This window comes from Cetorhinus maximus, chromosome 11 (genome assembly GCF_964194155.1).
Source record: "Cetorhinus maximus chromosome 11, sCetMax3.hap1.1, whole genome shotgun sequence".
Lineage (NCBI taxonomy): Eukaryota > Metazoa > Chordata > Chondrichthyes > Lamniformes > Cetorhinidae > Cetorhinus > Cetorhinus maximus.
In genome coordinates, this window is record NC_135889.1 from 87,226,868 (window position 1) to 87,249,764 (window position 22,897).

The following is a 22,897-nucleotide window of genomic DNA, read 5'->3' on the forward strand; positions in this document are numbered from 1 at the left end:
TTCAGATCTTTCACTTTCCCACTCAATCAATTCAACCCTCGAGTCACGTTCATCAGCAGCTGTATTCCATCAGAGGTCAGCAAATATGGTTAATGTCAACAAGGCACACGTCTACGAACCCTCTGTCACTCCAATCATGTCAGTCTTCATGGCATGGCTTTCCAGAGTTCCTTTTCAACCGATCAATCAACATACCCAGTTCATGATCTGGTCCTCTTTCGCATGCTGGAGCCATTCACACTGCTTTTAGGATTCAGTCCCTTTTAGCTCAGTGGTACATCGCTTGCCCATGAGCTTCTGGAATTTTATGTTTTCATCTTACTGCAAAACAGAAAACTGACCTTTCTTTTGAGAGCTGCGCTTGTTCCTAAACACACCAGGAGTTTTATAACTGTGTCTTGACTGCAACAATTCTTTGTGTCTGAATCTGTGCGCTGATTGCCTTCTGCTTCCAGCTCTCCTTTGTGTCTGCAGCCACGTGGCTTCTCATCTTATCTTCCTCCCTGTTGGTACTGCTTCCAGGTTAAGATTTACCAGGTCACCTGGACTAGTGTTTCTGATTATCGAAGAAAATTACAATTGATCCTTTTTGAGCGAACTCTTAAAAGCCCTTTTCAAACATCCTTAAAAACAGTTACAGATTCCACAGTTTTAGAAATGAAAAAAATTACCTTAATGTCTTGCTTCTGAGTCAAAAGTCATCACAAGGCCCACCTGTTCTATGTAAAGGAATCATCAGCTACTTTTTGATTAGTTGCTGCCTGATTTCTACTGCCTGTTGCTGTGATTGTAGAAGTGTTTGGGAGTTTACAGATTTGTTTAAAGTTGCTGAAATCTACAGGTGGTGGTGTGGCATGTGCTATGGATAGAGTGGTATGGATACCCCTTTGGCTACAGCATGAATGGGAAAATGAGCAGAGGTGATGCAGAACAGGACAAGCTATGGGAAGAGGCAGGCGGAGGAGGGGGAAAAAGGCACTGAGTTGGATCCACATCCACTTAGGGCATGGATAGAACAATTCTGCTACCTCAGATCAGTGAGAAATAGTGGGGCAGAATTTAATGTTATTGATGTGGGTTCAGCCCACTGGCTAGGGAGCCAGTAGGACACTCTCATCACATCTGAGGGGGAGGCCCGACCAGATGAAGTGCCTGCCAGGCACTTAACTGGCCAGCATTAGGCCTTCCCTCAGGTTCTGCAGCCCAGGGGTGAAAATCCTGCCCGCCAAGAGCTGCTGGCCAGAGGCTGGCAGCTCTCCATAACAGGCAGTGCCACCAAGAGAGGTGGCTACTGTCGGTAGTGCACCCAGGAGAAGCCTGGGATTGATGAGGGACCCAGGCAATAGGTGAGGGCTGGATAGGGATCCCAGGGTAGAAGTTGCAGAAGGGGTGAGTGGGGGGGTTGAAGGCAAGAGCCGGGGAGTGCCTTTCAATGGCCACCTCCCACCCCCCCGTCCGATACCAGTCAATTGAGCACTATGTAACTTTGAAAGGGGCACCCCCTCCCCTTCCTGGCAGACGACTATGGGCAAACCCAACCTGCCAACCTTCTGGAGGCACTGGAAAGCCATGCCACTCACTTTTAAGTCCTGAGCCACACTAAATTCCGGTGGGTGGTGTAAATTGGCTCACTGATGAGCCTAACGACGCAGGCAGGGGAGTTTCCCTCATTGCCGTTTCTGCCTCCAACTTAATTGCGGGAGGTTTTCTCACTGATAGGAAACTGACATGCAGCCTTTACCGCCATTAAATGTGCCCGGCTGCCATGTTTTCCAACATGACGGGCTGCAATGTGTTAGATGTCTCTGCTTCAATAAGAATATTCTCACTGAAACCTGCCACCCACTCCAGCCAAACTGCAGGCTTATAAGGGGGTGCAGATGGCATTGCCAGTGGCTGAAAAATTGGACTCCTTTTGGGCTAAAGCAGGTGATATTTGTAAGATCTCCCTGTTTGCTGCTGATTGTTGCAATAGGGAGGCCAGTGAGGTGCTGAATTCCAAAAGAAAGGAACATATTTTATTCTTTCTAGCCAGAGAGAAGCAGGCAGAGTGAGCATTTGGCCTTGTGAGGACTGCATGCATTGCCCCTAGTGCATCGTGCCATTGACTGCATGCATGTCACATTTATATGACGCATGTCAACCCTGAGATGTACCACAACTGAAACAAATGCCATTCCTTCAACATCCAGCTGGTGTGCAGCCATGCAGAGTATATTTTGCAGATCAATGCCTGAAATCCTGATAGCAGTCATGATGTTTTCATTGTGCAGCAACTTTGAGGCACCATTACAAAACAGAGGGCAGTGACTAGATGACAAGGTTTTTCCTTTAACCCTCTAACAATGTGGCTGATGCTTCTGGAAGTCAATTCCAACACAATGTAGGCGGCAAACATACAAGAGCTTTGTTGCCATATGAAATGGGATTCAGCAGACCATTGGGCTGTAAAAACATTTCTACTGTTTAGACTCCTCTGGAGAAGCCCTGCAGTATTCGGCTGAGCACATATCAAGTCTTGTGGTGGGCTGTTGAATTCTGCATATGTTTGCAACCATGAATGGTCAGCCCTTGCCACCAACTATACAGTTACCAGCTGAGAGGAGGAGGAAGAGAAAGAGGAGGAGGATGACGAAGATGGGAGGAGGCAACCAACACATCCCTTTCCTGGACGCTCTGTTCATGATTAGCTCACCTGATTGCGATACCAGTAAACACAACTCCAGTTTTCCATTCATTAACAGTTCCACAACCCATTATCCCTCATTTACTAACTGCCACAGCATCCGCTCGGCCAAAAAGTAAAAAATAGCCATTCCAAATCAATTTTTTTAAGTCAGACCATTGTATATTGCAAGCAACCATCATCTAATCACCCTTTCACACTCCCTTCTTGGCTGTCTCTCACGTGCCTTTGCCCGGCCTAGTGCTCTTTTGCAGCGGGTCCAGCATGGCTAGTGGGCTGCTGACTGTCAGTGGACGAGACTGCAGATGGCCTTGCAGGATTACCTTGAGCAGTTCAGGCCCTAGAAAGCCAAACTTTATATCTGCACCATTTTAACTTGGGTGGCTACAATCTGGGCTGGTCAGCTGACAGACAACTGGCAGTGGTGGGAGGACAAATGGTGTCATTCTTAGAGAGGACAGCAGGTTTGTGCACTCTGGAGCCACTGCCACTCTCCCCCGGGGGCTGCCTCAGCAACCCTTGTAATCTATTGGAGGACAGATTGTGGGACTGCTGCAAGTCCATTTGAACACTGGTATCTGCAGTTATGATGGCAACAGTCAGGGTTTGCAGGGCAGCAAACTGATCCGCACAATGGCAGTCTGAGCTTCCACTGCAGCAACCAGATGTTGCTTGTGCTGCTATGGAAGCTGAGACATCAGATGCCACATCATGGATGGGCCTATTTTTGTCCTCAATTATTGCCACCACTTCCATGCTGGAAAGGATGGGCCCCAAGTTCTGCACAAAATTCTTCCATGTTCCTTGAAATTTGTGGAAGACCTGCTAATGCAGCAGCATTTCACTGTGCATACCCATCAGTGTTCTTCTGCCCCATCAAAGTGCTTATCTGAATCCTCTGCAGCAGAAGCTGTATGCGACCTCACCCTCTGGAGAGATGACACCTGTAACACTCGTTCCCTCTGCCTTGGTCTACAATTGTGTTTCGAGGAAAATCCTGCCTCTAAGCTACCCTCTGAATTATGTGTGGTGTCAGTAGCTGAGTTGTTGGCCAAAAGTGTAATGCTGTTTTATCTTCATCACTGTCTTCCTGCTCTTCCACCAGGTTGCAGTTCTTGGGTATCTGAAAGGAGAAAGGCCCAAGGATAGCGTTGTGGTGAGGTATGGCAGGGAGGCAGGGGCCGGGAGCAAGATGCGCATGCTTACACCATCTGCAGCTTGTAAATCAAAAGAGATTGTGGGTTGAGGGGCAAGTGAGATGTGAGAACCAAGTATTAGGTATGAGGATACGGTCATCTTCGATCAACATGGCCTCAGTTATCGCTGCTGCAATGATGGCAACCATCTTCTCTGTTGGATTAAGGATATGCAACAGTGCCTGTCCCTTGCTGATTAGGTGTAGCTTCCTCTGGTTGTGCATCACCTTGTCCTGCAAGAGAGAGGAATGTGTGTCAGTGAGTGTTGTGCAATGCATCTGAGTGATGTGGCATCCATGGTTGTACAGCTGTAAACAAGTTGTGAGATGTGGGTGTGAGGTTTGCAGCAGTGCTAATTGTGTGAGGGTGAGGTGAAGCATATGAATGTTAGGTATGAGTTGTGATTGATAGAGGTTTGTAGGTGAGTAGGCAAGTGAAATGGGTGTTGTGCATTTAGTAGTGTGTGAGGCTAGTGGTGCGGTTGGTAGGATATGGTCTTAAAGAAGAATTCACTAACCCTGACTATGTGTGTATAGTCATTGAACATTTTGCAGCACTGCATCCAGGTCCTTGGGGCTAGACGCTTGGAAATGACTGCTACTGCTATCTGGTCCCCCTGTGCTCACAATGTTTGTCCGGAGGGCTGCCTGCAGATGGTGTTCAACCTCTTCTGTGCAGCATTGGCACTGACCACCGCTGCCTCCGCCTGCCATGCTGGAATGGTGATGCCACTGCCCATCTTACAGCCAGAGCTGGGGTAGAGGACATCACATGGGCCTTCACGGCATCCAAGTGGCATTCCAGTGACGTGCCATTAAACCTGGGGGCTGCAGTCTTTTTGCCTTTCGTGGGTATCTTCCCTGCAGTGGTTGTGGGCTGAAAGTACGAGATGTGTACGCGGCTGGACTTTAAATATGGCGCCCAGCGTGATGATGCAGCGAGATGATGGCGGGTGGGTCAATGAGAGCCCACCTGCCATCAAAATGGTGTGTTTCCTGGGAATGCATAAATGATGTGGTAGGATTGGGATGATACAGCGTGAAACCCCGCCATTGCGGCCGGCGGGTAAAATGTCTTAGTGCAAATCTGGGATGATTCCGCCCTTTGAATCCAATATGACTCTTCTTTGGAACTAGAGACAGGTAGAAATGTGCTGTTGAAAAAGGTGGGAGGAGCAGGCAGAACAAAATGGAAGGTCAAGGGTAGGTTAGAGGGCAGGAGAGATTAAACGACAATGATGTCATGGAACACAAGACAAAGGATGATAGTATAAAGATGAAAGTTTTGGTCCAGAATGATAGCAGAATAAAGGTCAGCAATGACTGAAAGCGAAATAGAAGAATGTGTAAATGTTTTATTAGCAGAAAAAGGGTCAGCACTGTCTGAAAGCAAAACATGAGAACAAGATACAGGCTGGGACTTGGGGGAAAAATTCAAAATGGAAGACAGAGTTCATGGTCTGAAGATGTTGAACTCAATGTTGAGTCCAGAGGCTGTGAAGTGCCTAATCAGAAGATGGGGTGCTGCTTCCAATATTGCCATGGGGAATGAACTAAGGAATGGTGGTCCCCCCAATCTTATGTTAGTTAGAAAAGGCGTAATGCATGGATATGCTCCTTATGTTTGCAAAGGACAATGCACTGTCTGTGAATATATGTGGCTTTTAACATGCGTAAATGAGCCCAACTGATAATCTTAAATTAGTTTGCAGTGTAATTCTTAACACAATCAGGATTGCTTAACAATGTTGTCCAATGGTGGAATCACATATAATGTTGGCCACTATGTTTTGAGTTTTGCAAGGGCGGGCTGGTTGGGTACGGCCAGTACTTTGACTGTTATGAACAGCGGAATGGATGTGCTATTCGATACGATCTGCCAGTCATTGAGACATACGATCTACATACCCGATATCACACTGACACTGAAATTCACTCATTAGTGTGATAGGCAAAACATTTTTTTGGCTCAACAGCAGCTTCCAGGGTAATCTGAAGTAGACTGGGCACTTTTCAGGGCCGAAAGTGGTGGCCTTAAGCCCATTCATGAGCTTGCATAATATACAGCGAACAATGATCTAATCAGGGCAGCTGTTATCCACCAGGGTGGCTTTGATGCGCCCTATTTCAGCATCAAGTTTGCTCGGTGGGCAGGTAGCTTGGGCCGTATTTACAAGTTGCCGACAAGGAGTCTCAATGTACATATTGACCTGTGAAGGGTAGGCTTGTCGTAGACAGTAGTAGAGAACCCATTGACAGATTTCTCAACTAGCATGTCATGGACAGGGAGCTCATTTGACTGCTCCATTTCAAAGGTGAATTTGAGCGTAAGATGGGACATATTAAGGTGTGTAAAGTAGTTCTTACATATAGCTGCAGATTCAAATATAGAAACATATCATCTACATATCAGAAATATGCAAGGGGCAAGAGGTTAGGTGTCATTACATTGAAGATGTGTTTCTCATGGAAATTGACAAAGATGTTTGCAAGAGCTGGGCCTAGAGGGGATGACATGGCAACACCATCTATTTGGGCACACATGGTGTTGTTAAAACTGAACTCAGCTGCACGAGTTGCTGAGTTCATAAGTTCAATGGATACAGGTTAAGACGTTGGTTGTGGACCTATATCACCATGATATGGTAATATGGTGCAAATGTCTATGGCTTCCCTGAGTAGTACATTGGTGAATAGGGTAGTAATGTGGAACAACACATGGGGCAGAATTTTGCCCTTGATGAGCGGGCGGGCCCCACCGGCACGGCGGCAGGCAGGTAGCCGATTGCCGCCACCGAAACGGGCCCCACCGCCATTTTAAGTGGGCTGGCCAATTAAGGGGGGATTCCCCAACTGTCAGAGTGTGCTCCATGCATGCGCGTGAAAGAGCGCACATCTCCCTGAGACTAAGTGCTGTCTCTGGGAGAGCGCTGAAAGTTTTTGAAAGTGTAAAAATAAAAAAATAATTAACATGTCCCCCTCATGTGACAATGGCTCACTTGCAACATGTTAGAAGCCACATATATTCACACACAGGGCCCTGTCCTTTGCAAACAGAAGGAGCATGTCCACATATTATTTCTTTTTCAGCTAAACAAATGTTTGGGGGACCGCCATTCCCTGGTTCATTCCCCATGGCAATGCCTCGATCAATCAGAGTGGACCTGCCTTTTTGAATTTGAAACAAAGGTGTGGCAGTTAGTAATTCTCTGCTGCATTCCCCATGGCAACACCTCTACCAGAGCCCACTTGCCAACCAATCAGCACTCCTCTCATGCAATATAAATTTATTACTGTCGATTTATCTTGTGTAGATGTCCTGATGAGTGTAAGACAAAAGCTTTAATAGCTTGTCTCTTTTAGGCAAGTTCTGTACTACCAAACAACTATTGGAGCTATATGTTCTTTCAGAGAGTGCTGTCATCCATTAACAACACAAGAACTTGTACATAAATGGTGCCTTTAACGTAGAAAGAAGTCCCGTGGTGTCTCCAGAAGCAGGAGGAAAAATGAATTGACGTTGAACCAAAGAAAGAGATATCGAGGGGTTGACCAAAAGTTTTCCCAATGGATTTTAAGGAAACTCTTAAAGGGAGAGTTGGAAAATTCAACGGAGTTAGGAAAATGCATGGGGCTTAGGTAGCTGAAAGTACAGATACCAATGGGGCAAGAGGCAGAAGTCAGACACAGAAGGATGAAACCATGGAGTGATTTAAACACAAGGAAGAGAATTTTAAACTTGAGCCCTCAGGGGACTGGGAACCAGCATAGGTCAGTGAAGGCAGGAATGATTGGTAAACAGGACTTCATGGGCAAATAGGATATAGGTAAGGTGAAACCACGTATGTTGGAATGTCAGCTAAGAGCATTGGAATTGTCGACTCTGGAAATGACAAAATATGGATTTGTCTACATCTGCCAACCATAGTAAACTGACATGTCAAACTATGGTAATAACAGTCACTTCATCTGATTTAAAGTTTATTTTACTCAGTCGAACTCATTACCAATAAACTTTAGCTTTTTTAGCATTGCACTTGAAGAAGTACTGTAATGGCAAAACAAAATAGCTATATTATCACACTAATGCCCTTAACTGCCTTCTGAAATGGTCTAGCAAGACGTTTAGTTAAGGGCAATTAGGTATCGATAATAAATGATAGCCTTGGCAGCTTTACCAACATCATGAATAAAAAATCTTAACATTAAGGGTCAACCACTAAGATATATTCATATTTTTGTTTGTTGAACAAGTGTAAACATTATTAAATATGTCTATACCACTGGATTAGAAAAATGTACAGAAAGGTAAAACGTTTCTCAAATCGGTCCTAGACCAACCTACTGAATGAATTGTAACCTGTCTCAATTTCTTATTTTGATGCAGGAATGTTACTTTTAAAAGAGGAAGTGGAAGCATATTAAAGCAGGCTGTAACAACTGATCTGCAATGTTCAATTCTGTCACTGGCTAATTGTGGTGTTGCAGGATCTCTCAGCATTGTTCCCGTTACGAAGTTGTCCTTGAATTGTGCTATTTCAGCCTTGGTAATTCTGCTAAAATTGTCATTAAGTGCATCTGATTTACATGCTTTTTTATTCACAGGATCTTCTCCAAAAAATATGCTATTCCCAAAAGCAAAAATGAATTTTGCAGCATAAGCAGAAATATTAATTCTACATAGAATGCAATTTCTTTGTGATTCCTTTGAAGGTGATGCCACTGAAAGGGTCACCACTTGAGATGGAATAAAATACATCAGCATCTATGTTCTGCCATAATCTGCATAGCTCATCAACTGGCAGCTCAAACAAGAGTTTAGTTGACAAATGATATATATATATATCCTCTCCTGGGAACCTACAGCTACAGGCCAAATTTTCTAATCCTGGTACTTAAACTGTTATGTTATGTTGTGAGTTTTGTGCTTTTGTGTTTCAGTAATGATTGACAATGCAGATCTTCAAAGGCTACCTTAACTGCATATTTAATATAGAGAAATTTGATACAGTTGCGGATTTAAGTGTTTTTTTTTCTGCAAGAAGAGGCAGAAAATGAATGCAACTGCTGAAGACAGTACAGCTCCTACAAAGAGTACTTTCAATCACTGATGCAGAAAAAGGCGATTTTTAAAATAATTTTGGTAAGGTGGGTGTCACTGGCAAGTTGCCATCCCAAGTTGTCCTAAGAAGGGCTACCTTCTTACAACCGAATGGTTTGTTGGCCACTTTTGTGGGCAATTAAGACTCAGCCACACTGGTAATTGCACAATAATTGCACATTAAGCACGTTCCTTGTGTTTTTTTTCTACACAAGCTGTAGGGCTGTCTTTGAGATATCTGGAGATTGATAAGGATGAGTGTAGACTGAAGTTACAGAATTAGGGAGGCCAGTGGTGCTAGATACTGTGCTCATTAACTCTCTTCCAAAGTGCGCTCTTAACACATCGTAGTAGAATCCAGTGTCAGCTTGGATCGAGGCAGGAGCCTTGTAGACACAGTTTGGGCTATTTACTCAAGCATGGTTTCAATTATTCTGTCCAGATGTGTAAACCACCATTTTACATTAATATATATATTTCAACTTAAATGGGCTTCTGCTACACTTTAGCATTACTGTGACAGCACTACAGAGATGAAAAAGGAAGTAACCTTGTGTCATGCAATATAGTTTCTCCCAATCTTTTTGGAATACAATACATTGCCATCTGGAAACAGGGAAAAGATGTTTTAAATTAGGTTGTTTTACTAGCTGCATTGTCAATATTCTGCTTTGTATAAAATGGGTTAAATGATGCCTTTTCAAGGTATTCAACCTTTCACAATAAACACCATGGAAAGACAACTGGGAAGAATAATTCAAAATAGTTGACTTGCAGCAAAATGTATTTCTTGGGATCAATGTATGAAACAAAATAAAACAGAAGTTACCCTTTAGGGCAGCTTTTACACACTATGTTACAAATGATCAGTCATGTCATCACTTAATCTTGGTTTCTCCAATGACAATATGTTCATTTCTGGAAATCTCTTGTCATAGCCTAGAGCTCCATGTCCTCAAATCATTTATGTTATTCATTTCTGAACTCTCTCCTATAAGCAGTGCATTTTGGAGGTAGATTGCCCCAAATTGCAGATATTGGCTGGGAATTTGCAGCTGTAATAATGGCAAGGCTGTCAGTGTTTGTCATTATGAATGGGTAAATCTGACACCAACTCCTGGGCCAGAAATTTCCACCCCGTCGCGGGGGTTGCGCAGGGGCGGGTGCGAACCCGATCAGCGCCGCCGATCGGGGTCGCGCCGCCATTTTACACGGGCGGACCAATTAAGGCCTGGCTGAGTGCTCCCTGTTGTTGGGGGGGGGATGAATTTGCATGCGCGCGAAAGAGCACAGAGATCTCCCCGAAGAACGGAGGTGCCTCAGGGAGATTTGTTTCAGTGCTAAAGTTTTAAATAAAGGTTTTTAACACTTTTAAAACGTGTCCCCTCATGTGACACTATCACATGAGCTGGGACATGTCAAAGAATAAAAGTATAAGTTTTTATTACATTTTAAAACACTTCATGAAATCTCATCCCGCCCGTGGATGAGGTTTCATGAAAAACGCAAAGGCCGCCTGGGCTCTTCGCCTGCCCGCCAATCTTAAGGTTGGATGGGCAGCTCATTGAATTGAATTAATTAGGTTTTAAATGGCCTTAATAGGCCTTTGACAGTTCGGTGGGAGCACAGCCGACTCAGCTGCGCGCCTGCCGAACTAAAAATCTAAATGACACATGGTGACATCGGGATGCCCGCTCAACGTCACCGTGTGTCATTTTACGCATCGGCAAGCGGGCCCTGCCCCTGCTCATCGACGAGAAAATTATTTTCCTGATGTTTGCACGTGCACTGCTAAATCCTGAAATGTGGAACTTGCTGTCTGCTATACCCTGCTCCTCCACAGGGTGTCCTGTTGGAGTCTTCACCAATGAAATCAACACAGAGCCTGTGAAATTGGACAGGTCTCGAAAAGGAACAGAGATATCGCCCACATAATTAACACAGGCCTGTTGCTTCTGATGCAGGCAGTATGTTAGTGGGTCATTTCACTTGATTGTAACAAATGACTTTCAACCTCTTAGTCTTAGCAAAGGTCCCTGCAGTTTCTTCTCTAGAAATATGACTAACTGTGTCCCTGTCTCTGTGTCTTAACTCCCACTGCTCACAGCATAAAAAGGATCAAAGACTTTAAAACACAATGAATATGAAATGTTTTACTAATGCAGAGACAATCTAATAAATTCATTTACAGTTCATAGGGAATGAGCATCAAGCTAGCTTGTGTAACCTGTTAATTTACATGATAGCTGTATGCAGCCGGTGCCAAACTGGTGATCAACTTCATTCACATATTTATGAACCCAAAGGTTATGCAGCATTTAATAGCGGGCCTTGTAGCGGGGCTATATAGGCTCAGAGCTGCTTGAGGTTGTCCCCCTTGGCCATCTGCAATCACCCCCACCAAATGTGAGCAGCCTTTCACCAGCCATGCTGCTGCCGTGGGGCAGAATTTTACCGTCGGTGAGCAGGGGGGTGGGGCCCGCTCACCGACGTGTAAAATGATGCGGGATGATGTCGGGCAGAACCCCCGACCTCATCCCGCCCCATTTAAATTTTCAGGAAGGCGGGGGCACAGCAAAATCAGCTGCGGGCCCGCCGACCTGTCAATGGCCAATTGAGGCCATTGACAGGATCATTTAACTAATTAAAGGACCTGCCCATCCAACATTAAAGTTGGCGGGCAGGCCAGGAGTCCCGGCGGCAAATAGAGAAAACATGAAACCTCATCCAGCGGCGAGATGAGGTTTGATGCAGGGTTTTAAACATTTTAATAAAGTTATTATGTAAATTATGAACATGTCCCATCTCATGTGACGTTGTCACATGAGGAGGAAACGTTAGGGAATTCTTTTTCTATTTTTCATATTTTTCAATGTGGAAGCGATCTCCCTGAGGCAGCACTTAGCCTCAGGGAGATGTACGCTCTTTCATGCGCATGCGCGAAAGAGCGCACTCTCGCTTTTGGGGAATCCCCCCGCCCGCACAGGAAGCACATAGCGCTTCCCGCTGGACGTCACGCTGTGTGGGCCTTAATTGGCCCGCCCACATAAAATGGCGGCACGGCCCGCTTCTCCAGCGGAGATCAGCTCCCCGCCCGCCGGAGATTGGGTCGGGCCTGCCCACCCGACAGGCAGAAAATTCTGCCCACGGACTTGGGTAGAACTGCATACAATGCTAGGACAAAACTACATGGACACAGGCACAAAGGGAATGCACGAGGATGAATAGTTGATGGTTATATGCAACATGGAGTGATTTGATTTCTAAATCTGGATTGGAATATTTATTTTGTAGTGGTTTTTATTTTTACCCTTTGGCCAAGTAGACACTAATAATCCCTAACTGAGGGGAGGAAAGATGTGGACTGTTGGTGAATGGGGAATTGGGGTTGTGTTTACATGTATCTCAGTTGAATGAGTTGATTACGGACAGCCTGTCCAGAAAGGGACGAAGTTGGTTGTCTCATTTCTTCCTGTTATTCCTCTTTCAGTGTAGTTCAGGGACAAAATTCTCCCCCAAAAAGCTGGTATAAAGCTTCCAGAGTTGCTGGTTTGGTGAAATCTATACTAAGAGACAAGCTGCTCTAGTGAAAGAAGCCTATTGAATAAAAATGCTTTTGTTGCTTCAGTTCTTGTGAAAAATTCTGTTAGTCCTTTACACTCATTACTGTGCCCCTTTCTTGTACAAATTGAGGATTCCAACTACCTCTGTAGTTTTCAAAATCATTTGTCGATGGGCCAGTGTGTACAAAGTAAGAATCTCTCATTTAACTGATGATATAACTGTTCCACGTCACCAGCAATAAAATAAGAAGCCTCACAGAGGAATCTGCACCCTCCTGTTTTTCCTGTGATTGTATTTTAGTTATGAATTTGAATCTGTCGCAGAGATTTTCTTGAAGGAAGTGCTGTTAGTAACTTTCTAAGTGATCTGACCATTTTACTTTTATTGAAGTTTTCTCCACTGCCCTATATTTACTTGTATAATAGCATTACTGGGTTGGTGAGGGAATATAACCTATATACCTATTTAACCGGCTGACCTGAACTGGATATTCATGACTTTCACAAGTACACTCATTCACCTCTCCAATCTTGACAAAAGCAGGCTTAAACAAACATTGTGTAAAATGAGCCCTGATTCCAGTTGCTTTATTCCACAATGAGATGAACATAGTTATCAAAGTTAGGATCAAACACAATCAGTACAACTTGTCCTTACATAATAAAACAAACTGAAGAGCACACCTCACTTCTCGACACCAGCCAGTCATTTTACTTGACTTTAACAACTGATTTTCAACCTCTTAACCACAGTGAAGTTCTCTTCTCTGCAGTTTCTTCATAATAAAATTCACTGATTTTTCTCTGTGTCTTAACTTACACTGCTCACACTATGAAAAGGATCAAAGACTCTGAAACACAATGAGGGGTTTTACTATTGCAGAGGCAGTCTAAAGTATTTATTATTTACAGTTCATAGGGAAAGAACATGAAGCTAACTCATTACCATTTTAACTACTTACCATTTTAGTTCTTTTTTCATTTGTGTGAATACACAGTGCTTTCAGAGCCCCAACATTAAAAGTAAATTTCCCCCCAAATTCTTCCTGTGAACAAATGTTCAACAAGTCTGAAAAGTTACAAATCTTATTAATGCACAATTGCGTTTCCAGTCCTTCCACCCCTCTCTCGGCATAATGGAGCTATACCTTTTTACCAGCTCCCTGTAAGATTGCAAAGGTGGCCAGGCTGTTGCTTGGGGTATCACTGTAATCGCAGCTATGGCACAGCAGCTGAAGTTCATTTAAACTAACAAATAGATCACCGGCATGTAAATCACATCTTCTGGCTGTTACCACAAGTCGTCAGAAGCTACCAATAAATCCCACCCAATTATTTTTTAAAAATCTTTTGCTCTCTCGAGGTTTGCTCAGTCTACCTGCTCCTTTAATCATAGTTAAATTTAAAGCATAGATTGCTCCTGATCTTCCTGTCATCACTGGCCCACCATCCAATCCAGTGCCTCCAGCTGTGCCTGACATTCCCCTTTTCAATATAACGAGAGTCAGTTAGAAATCCTGGTGTTCCATTGCTTCCTTATAACACTAACACCTTGTATCTATACACAACAACTGCACAAAATGGACTTTTAATGTACTACAGACATGTTACCATCCAAACAGCGTGTACTTGAAAACTCTCCTGTCATGCCATGACCATGTTTCCTCTCAATCCTCAAACAAGCATTGTAAAATCCAGCTATCCCATGGGCTGTAAATGAAATTGCCAATTTAGTGCCAATTAATACCAAATTAGAGGCATTTCAATTCAATGCATATCAAACCTGGATTGAGGCTGTCCAATCTCTTTCCACATAGATGCCCCACGATCAGCACTCACCCCATTCATTTGACTAGATTTGTTTTTTTTTAAGAAGAAAAAGGTCCGTGATATTTTGGGTCACTTTTATTGAGCAATGTTTAATGAACCTTCAATGACAGGTATAAACACATTTTCCATTATTACATGAAGAGAGTGATATTTAAAAGACAAAGGGCAGAATTTAACAGGTGATGGGGTTTCCCACCCTGCAGAAACAGCAGGCCAGCTGCCCCACAGCCATTTAAAGCTCTGAGGAGTGTTCATTTCCTGGAAGTGAGACTTCTGCCCCTCACTCAGCAAAAATCCCACCTCAGGGAGCTGTGTGCCAATCTGGTTGGCCAGCAACTCTAGTAGTCCACAGATTCTAAGTCCAGGAGTCAGGATGGAGACAAGTGTTGGAGTCTTGTGGCTGGGATGGAAGGGGAAGCTGAGGGGGTCAGGGGGTGGTGGAGTAGGGGTATAGAGAGACTGTGGTTCATGTTGGAAAGACCAAGGGGAGGGCTGGGACGGAGGAAGATTTGGGTGGTGGGGGGGGGGCACCCTATGTGGAAATGGGGCTGGTGAGGGAAGCATGCTGAGGCTCGAGCATGGTTACCTTCCAGGCTTCTCCCCTACCCCTGATCTCCTCCTGCTGGCCTCAAAGTTGTTTTTTTTTGTAAAAATATACTTTATTCATAAAAAATCTTCAATCACATTCAAAACCATTTCAAAAACAACATTACAAGGGTACAATCCAGGTTAAACTTTTACAAAATGTATCACCAGGTGCATCAGTACAAACAATATTACAATCATTTACAGCCTTTCATTTTGATCTGTACAGCCCGAGGGGCTCTAAACAGTTCCCAGTCTCTCGGTGCGCTGTGGTAGAAAGGTCTTAGACAGCGACCCTTCCCCATTGCGCCTTTGCGGCAGCTGCCCCAAGCTTTAGTGCGTCCCTCAGCACGTAGTCCTGGACTTTGGATTGTGCCAGTCCGCAACAATCGGTCGGGGACAACTCTTTGTGCTGGAAGACCAACAAGTTTCGGGCAGACCAAAGCGCGTCTTTCACCGAGTTGATGATCCTCCAGCTGCAGTCGATGTTTGTCTCGGTGTGTGTCCCTGGGAACAGCCCGTAGAGCACAGAGTCCTGTGTCACAGAACTGCTCGGGATGAACCTCGACAGCAACCACTGCATCTCTCTCCAGACTTTCTTTGCAAAGGCACAATCCACAAGGAGGTGAACAACGGTCTCTTCCCCACCACAGCCACCTCGAGGGCATCGTGCAGAGGGGGTGAGACTCCTGGCGTGTAGGAAGGATCTGACGGGGAGGGCCTTTCTCACCACCAGCCAAGCTACGTCTTGGTGCTTGTTGGAAAGTTCTGGCGATGAGGCATTCTGCCAAATGACTTTGACAGTCTGCTCGGGGAACCATCCCACAGGGTCCACCCTCTCCTTATCCCTCAGGGCCTCTAGGACGTTACGTGCTGACCACTGCCTGATGGACTTGTGGTCAAAGGTGTTTTTCTGCATAAATTTTTCCACCAGGGACAGGTGGTACGGCACGGTCCAACTACTTGGAGCGTTCCGCGGCAGCGTGGCCAGACCCATCCTTCGCAACACCGGGGACAGGTAGAACCTCAGCACGTAGTGACACTTGGTGTTTGCGTACTGAGGGTCTACGCACCGCTTGATGCAGCCACACACAAAGGTGGCCATCAGTATGAGGGCGATGTTGGGCACGTTTTTTCCCCCTTTATCTAGAGGCTTGTACATCGCGTCCCTGCAGACACGATCCATTTTCGACCTCCAGATAAAGCGGAAGATGGCTCGAGTGATCGCCATCGCGCAGGAGTGTGGAATGGGCCAGACCTGCGCCACGTACAGCAACAGCGAGAGTACCTCACACCTGATGACCAGGTTCTTACCCGCAATGGAGAGGGAGCGTCGCTCCCACATGCCCAGTTTCCTTTTCACCATAGCCACTCGCTCCTTCCAGTTTCTAACGCATGCCCCGGTCCCTCCGAACCATATCCCCAGCACCTTCAGTCCGTCAGCCCTGACAGTGAAGGGGACAAAGGATCGGTCAGCCCAGTTCCCAAAGAACATGGCCTCGCTCTTCCCACGATTTACCTTGGCTCCCGAGGCCAGTTCGAACTGGTCGCAGACGTGCATCAGTCTGCGCACCGACAGCGGATCCGAGCAGAAGACGGCGACGTCGTCCATGTACAGGGAGGCTTTTACCTGAGTGCCTCCACTGCCTGGGATCGTCACTCCTCTTATGCCCGGATCCTTCCTGATGGACTCGGCAAAGGGTTCTATGCAGCACACGAAAAGGACAGGCGAGAGAGGGCAGCCCTGCCTGACTCCAGATTTAATCGGAAAGCTATCTGTTTCCCACCCATTGATTGAGACTGCGCTACTGATGTTAGTGTAGAGCAGTTGGATCCAATTTCGAATTCCCTCCCCAAAGCCCATTTTGGAGAGCACATCCCCCATGTAGGTGTGCGATATTCTGTCAAAGGCCTTCTCCTGATCCAAGCTGATGAGGCAGGTATCCACACCCCTGTCCTGTACATAGGCAATCGTATCCCTGAGCAGCGCCAGGCTGTCAGAGATCTTCCTGCCTGGCACAGAGCAGGTCTGGTCAGGGTGAATCACCAATTCCAGAGCGGATTTGACCCGGTTGGCGATGACCTTGGACAGAATCTTATAGTCCACATTCAACAGTGAAATGGGTCGCCAATTTCTAATTTCCTCCCTTTCCCCCTTGTGCTTGTAGATGAGGGTGATGATGCCTTTCCTCATGGATTCTGACATGCTGCCGGCCAGGAGCATACTCTCGTACACTTCTAGCAGGTCTGGGCCGATCAAGTCCCACAGAGCCGAATACAACTCCGCCGGCAGGCCGTCGCTTCCGGGGGTTTTACTCTTCTCGAAGGACTCGAGGGCCTTAGTCAGTTCGTCAGGAGTTAGCGGTTTGTCTAGGCTCTCCCGCGTACTGTGGTCTAAGACCTCCGTGATAGAGGACAGGAAGGACTGGGAGGCCGTGCTGTCCGTGGGCTTCACGTCATACAGACCGGCATAAAAGGATTTGCTGATCCTCAGAATGTCGGACCGTGATGACTTTACTGAGCCGTCTTCTTCCTTCAGGCTGCTGATCACAGAGCGCTCTCTGTGTACCTTTTGGCTGGCCTCAAAGTTTAGGCTGGGCAGGAAGTGGCCCTTAAGTGGTCATGAATTGGCCACTTAAGAGCATCAATTAGGGTGAGGCCTCTCCACCCCCTATATAGTTGAGGGCAGGTTGGGTTGGATGAGAGGGAGAGGAATTTTACGGGCTTCCCCATCTCCAAATCTGCCGGTAGGGACCCATAAAATTCTCCCAATGGCTTTTAAAGTCAGTGACTTTGAAGTCATGGACTGACTTTCCTGCATAATAGTTCAACTGAGTATCAATTTTTCTAAGAGTAAATTTGAATTAGTCTTAAAATAGACCAATAATATGGAAATTGATCATTCTAGCTTCATTATTCTAGTTGATCATTTTAGTTATGAAAGAAGTCCGTATATGTTAAGTAAGGGAGTTAAGATTAGATTTCTTTCAGCTACAATGTTGAACCATCGGGGTCGAAATTCATCACCAGTGGTAGCTCAAAATGGGTAGTATTGGATCAGCCGCCCGCTATACACAAGCTTGATACTTAATTCCACTTAATGGCACTGAATATCAGGTGATGCATATAACATGCAGTTGTTGTGATACTACTCCCTTTGAGCCACTACCCAAGTCGAATTTCTACCCCAGTATGTTAATAGTGCACTAATCAAAAATTCGGTATTGCAGTAATAGCTTAAGTAAAATCCTACTGCAGCCTATTACGCAAAGCGACAATAAAACTTTATAAAAGTTTGATGAAGCAGAAAATGAGATCAATTCTAATAATAATTTTCCTATAATCAAATGACTGGTCAACTGTAGGAATTTTCATGTGTTGGCCAACAATTGTTCTTTTTCATCTTTCATCACTTAACCAACACTAATCAAAACTTGGAGCAGTTAACAATAACAAGTGTGAAAATGATTGGTATTTCAAGGCTGTAATGTTTCTTGATGTTAATTAATGAAGATGCAGTTGGTTTGACAGAGAAAAAGCAATACCATCTGGAGTCTTGTGATCTGTATTAAGTGCTGTCATCTGAATAACTATGAAGCACAATTCACAGTGTCTCACCTGAAGCGTGAACATAGCAATATGATGGAATTCTCCACGACCACCTTGTTTTACAGGCACAGTCATAAAAAACTTGCTGCCATCCTTTGAGAACACTGGTTCCTCATTCTAAAAATATAGAGAAGTGCCACAATATTATTGAAAAATATAAAAAAATTAAAAACAAGATCCATGAAATCCAATTAATTTTCCTTTCTAAAATGTGTAATTCATTATTCTGGAACCATCAGCTGTTGTGCTTTTAGTTCTCATAGATCAGATTAATAATGTTCTAGATGTTAGATTTCTCAAGAAAATGCATGAAAGTTACTCATTTTATTGCACAGAATCATGCAGCACAGAAATAGACCATTTTGTCCATTGTGCCTAGGCCGGCCCTTTGAAAGAGCTGTTCAATTAGTCTTACAACCCTGCTCTCTCTCAAAATCCTGCAATTTTTTCCTTTTCCAATATATATCAAAGAGCGTTACTATTGATCCTGCTTCACCACCTTTTAGGGCAGTGCATTTTAGTTTATAACAACTCACTGCATAAAACAAGTCTTCTCATCTTGCCCAGTTTTTTTGGCCAATTATCTTAAATCTTTGTCTTCTGGTCACTGATCCTTTTGTCAGAGGAAACAGTTTCTTCGTATTTACTCCTCATAATTTTGAACAACTCTATTAAATCTCCCATTAATCTTCTTTGCTTTTAAGGAGATGAATCACAGCTTCCCTAGTCTCCTACATAACTGAAACATAACTAAATCTCCTCTGCACCCTTTTCAAATCCTTCTTAATGTGCAGTGCCAGAATTGGATACATTACTCAACTGGGGCCTAACCAGTGATTTATTAAGAAGGCTTGCCATAGCCTCCTTGCTGTGCCTCTGTTTATCAAGGAACCATCCCACATGCTTTTAACAGCCTTATCGACTTGACAAGCCACCTTCAAAGATTTGTGTTTGTGAGCTTCCAGGTTGTTCTGTTCCTGAACCTCCTTTAAAATTGGACCATTGAGTTTATCCTCATTTCTGCTTGCAAATTATAAAACTTTACATTTCTCTGCAATAAATTTAATCTGCCATGTGTCTGCCCATTTCACCAGCCTGTTTGTGTCCTCCTGAAGCCTGCTACTATTCTCTTTACTGTATATTTGAATATCCTCTTCCTCCTTCAGCAGACTTCAATAACCAATTTATAGCTGGTCCTTCAGCAAGAATACATTCAACTTCAAAGAAGCCAGCAATTTAAAAGCCAGAAAAAGAAGGTACTGCTAAAAAGGCTGTTTGCGATGGACAATTTCCAGAAATTAGCCAAACCCTGCCCCCGAGTATTCCATGGGACCTTGAAAACCTGCCATAGACACGATGAGCGACATTTTTCAAAATACTAGTCACGAGACAGCTAACAAAACCATCAGACCATACAATGGGTAAGCGTCTACAAACTGTAGAACTGTAAATAATACCTACAGATTTGGAGTCACTGCATCTGAATGTGCTCCCACACTCTTTGAAAATGCTAATCCCAGAGAACTTTTTGATCGAAGCACAACCTACTGGATATCTTAACTAGGGTCTTACGATTGAAACTACCTTCATATGTTTGAGGACTATTCATGAACCAGGATATGGGATTGTTACAATATGCAAGACGACACAGATCTGGGGAGGGATTTTGCGACAATCTTTGTCACAGGTGTGATATTTTGGTGGTTTTAAGAAACATGTATTTTTCGCGGGAAGGGCAGTAGTGGTAGTAGCAGATAACAGTAACAGCTGAAGTAAACGAGAAAAAGCAGCTGCTGACAGCATTAGCAGCACTGCATAGTATACAGCTCTCAGAAAATACATTTAGGGAATTGGATGAACTAAAACAGGACATCTAAGCTAAAGGAATAGCTGGAACAGAAGCAGTAACTTTTCAGAAGCAGCAATTCAAGGGTTAACAGAGAGGGTGCAGCTCAGAAGTTACAGGAATAATACTTGTGAGTATGATATTGATTTAACTTAAAAGGGGAACAGGGTACTGATGTTTGCAAGTTTATCAATGTTTCAATAAACTATTTAAACGGGAAGCTGTGAGCATTAACCGTTTTCTTCACTTAGGCACTTCAGGCTGAACCTTAGAGTTAGGGGTAGAAGAGGAGAGGTGTGGGTTCATCCACCTACAAATTGTTTGTATTTACTGAATTCACAGGTTTAATGTATTATTAAACACAGAATGCTTCCCCAATGATGCCCAACACTACACTAAAGAAAGTACATAAGGTCAAAGCATAACTCAACACAAAAGCACAATTTGAAAGAAATCGTGAACTGGTCTTATACAAGTTGTTCACTGGATTACAACTTTAGATTTTCATCAATATTCCAGTTTTATAAGAGCTGTTATCGACAATATGATTTTCTTTCTCCAGGACCTTTCTCAAGTATCTAATGGACATAATAAATGGAATAAAGATAATCTGAAAGTGTTTTCATCATCCAGGGCCTGAAACACTCCTTTCAGGTGAAACAACAATTCACTTGTACTTCTTCTAATTTAGTACGCTGTATTTGCTGCTCCCAATGCAGTCTCCTCCTAAATTGGGGAATCCAAGGGCCGACTGGGCAATAGCTTTACTGAATACCACGTTTCAGTTCACCAGTGTGACTCTGAGCTTGCCATTTTAATTCTTCATCTCACTCCCACTCTGACCTCTCAGTCCTTGGTGTCCTACATTGTTATAGAGTCAGAGGGCGGAATCGACCATTCCTGCTGCCGTCGGGCGTGTTCGGTGGCGTGAGCGGACAATATGGTGAGAAGGCCAAAAATCGGTTTCACGACACTGTGAAGACAGTTTTCGATCATCCGCTCCGCCCGCTGATGGCGGGCCGTGTTTCCCACCATCATATGTAGAGAACCTCATTGTAATACATCTGCATATCATTATAAGTCCAGCCCACTGGAATCATTTCCACTCCTACCCCCACCGCCGCTGGATTGTCCACCCACGTTAGTGTGATTGCACACCAACATGTTTCACATCAACATGTAAAAGATGTGCACCTGGTAGGCTGCATTTTGAGAGGAACTCGGAGGTGAGTGTTATGTTGTTACAGTTACGTTGTGGAGCCCGGGTCGCTTGTTGGTTCAAGGTTGAGGTGCAATGGGGAGGGGGGGATGGTGGGCTGCTCTGTGGGTGAGGCGACTTGGGAGGGGGGGTGGCAAGGGCTGCCCTGCAGTTGAGGTGACTTGGGGACGTGGTGGGTGGGGTGTGGGGGTGGGGGGCAAGGGCTGCCCTGCAGTTGAAGGTAGCGCGCACAAGCACGTGCAGAGTGGGATGGGTGGTGGGCAAGGAAAGTGGCCACGCATTAGGGAAACTTTGTATAAAGTGACCATTCCTCCGCAGCTGAGAGAGTTCAGGCGCAGCCACATTGATATGATTGGAGTCGGGACTCTAGCTTCTCTGCCCACTCAAGCAACCCAGAGACATCAAAGTGCCACCAAGTACCCCAGAGCTTTTCACCCCCTCAGTCACAGACTGCAAACTAATGAGCATTTTAGTGGACTGCAGAACTGTTGGATGACTGGGCACATTGTACAATCTCCTTGCTCAAGCTGGCCATGGAGCAGTCACTGGTGGAGACACTCATAGCCCCTTGCAATATCATCATCCCGGCTTGGACCAGTCTCTCCCATGGTTCAAGCTAACAGTGCAACCTTGCAGTGCAGGTTAGGAGAATGTCTGCGCCTGAGCTGAGAGCACAGCATGCAGTCTAATGGGCAAGGCTACCACCAATTGGTTGGGTGGAGTGGGGCGGAGATGGGCGGGTTTTCAGGTAGTCATGCAGCATACTAATTTCTGGCCAACCAAGTGGTTTACAGACAGCAAAGATGACAGGGAAGAGAGCAACTGAGGTGCCTGGCAGTGCAGAGGGAGGAGCAGCACTCTCTGGAAGAAGAGGCGGCTGGGGCTCCAGCAAATGCTGCTGAAGAGCCACAGCGAGCTGTGCTAGTCAGTGTCTAGCTACATCAAGGGTATATAGACACTGCCTTTCATTCCTGCAGATGACCAAGAACCAGTGTCATCGAAGACTGCGCATACCTAGGGAACTGGTTGGCCACATCTTCCACCTGCTGCAGGATTTGGCTTCACAGAGATGGCATCCACTGCCAGTGGCTGTGAAAGTGACCGCAGCGCTCAATTTCTACACCAGTGGCTCATTTCAGGGCTCCACAGGTGACCTCTGTGGGATATCACAAGCCTCCATGCACAATTGCATCCATGAGGTCACGGATGCCATCTTCTCCATGGCACACAACTTTGTGCATTTTGCCCAAGTCTAGGACAGCC

General features: G+C 45.0%; 1 protein-coding gene across 1 annotated transcript in view; it reads right to left on the reverse strand.

Annotated features, from left to right (window-relative positions):
- The window catches only part of dpp10 (dipeptidyl peptidase like 10), a 942,753-nt gene that overhangs the window by 73,342 nt on the left and 846,514 nt on the right, over positions 1-22,897 (reverse strand). Inside the window, exon 13 of the mRNA XM_078552405.1 lies at positions 18,579-18,686. Within this exon, the coding sequence (XP_078408531.1) occupies positions 18,579-18,686 (108 nt within the window). The remainder of the gene's footprint in view (positions 1-18,578; positions 18,687-22,897) is intronic.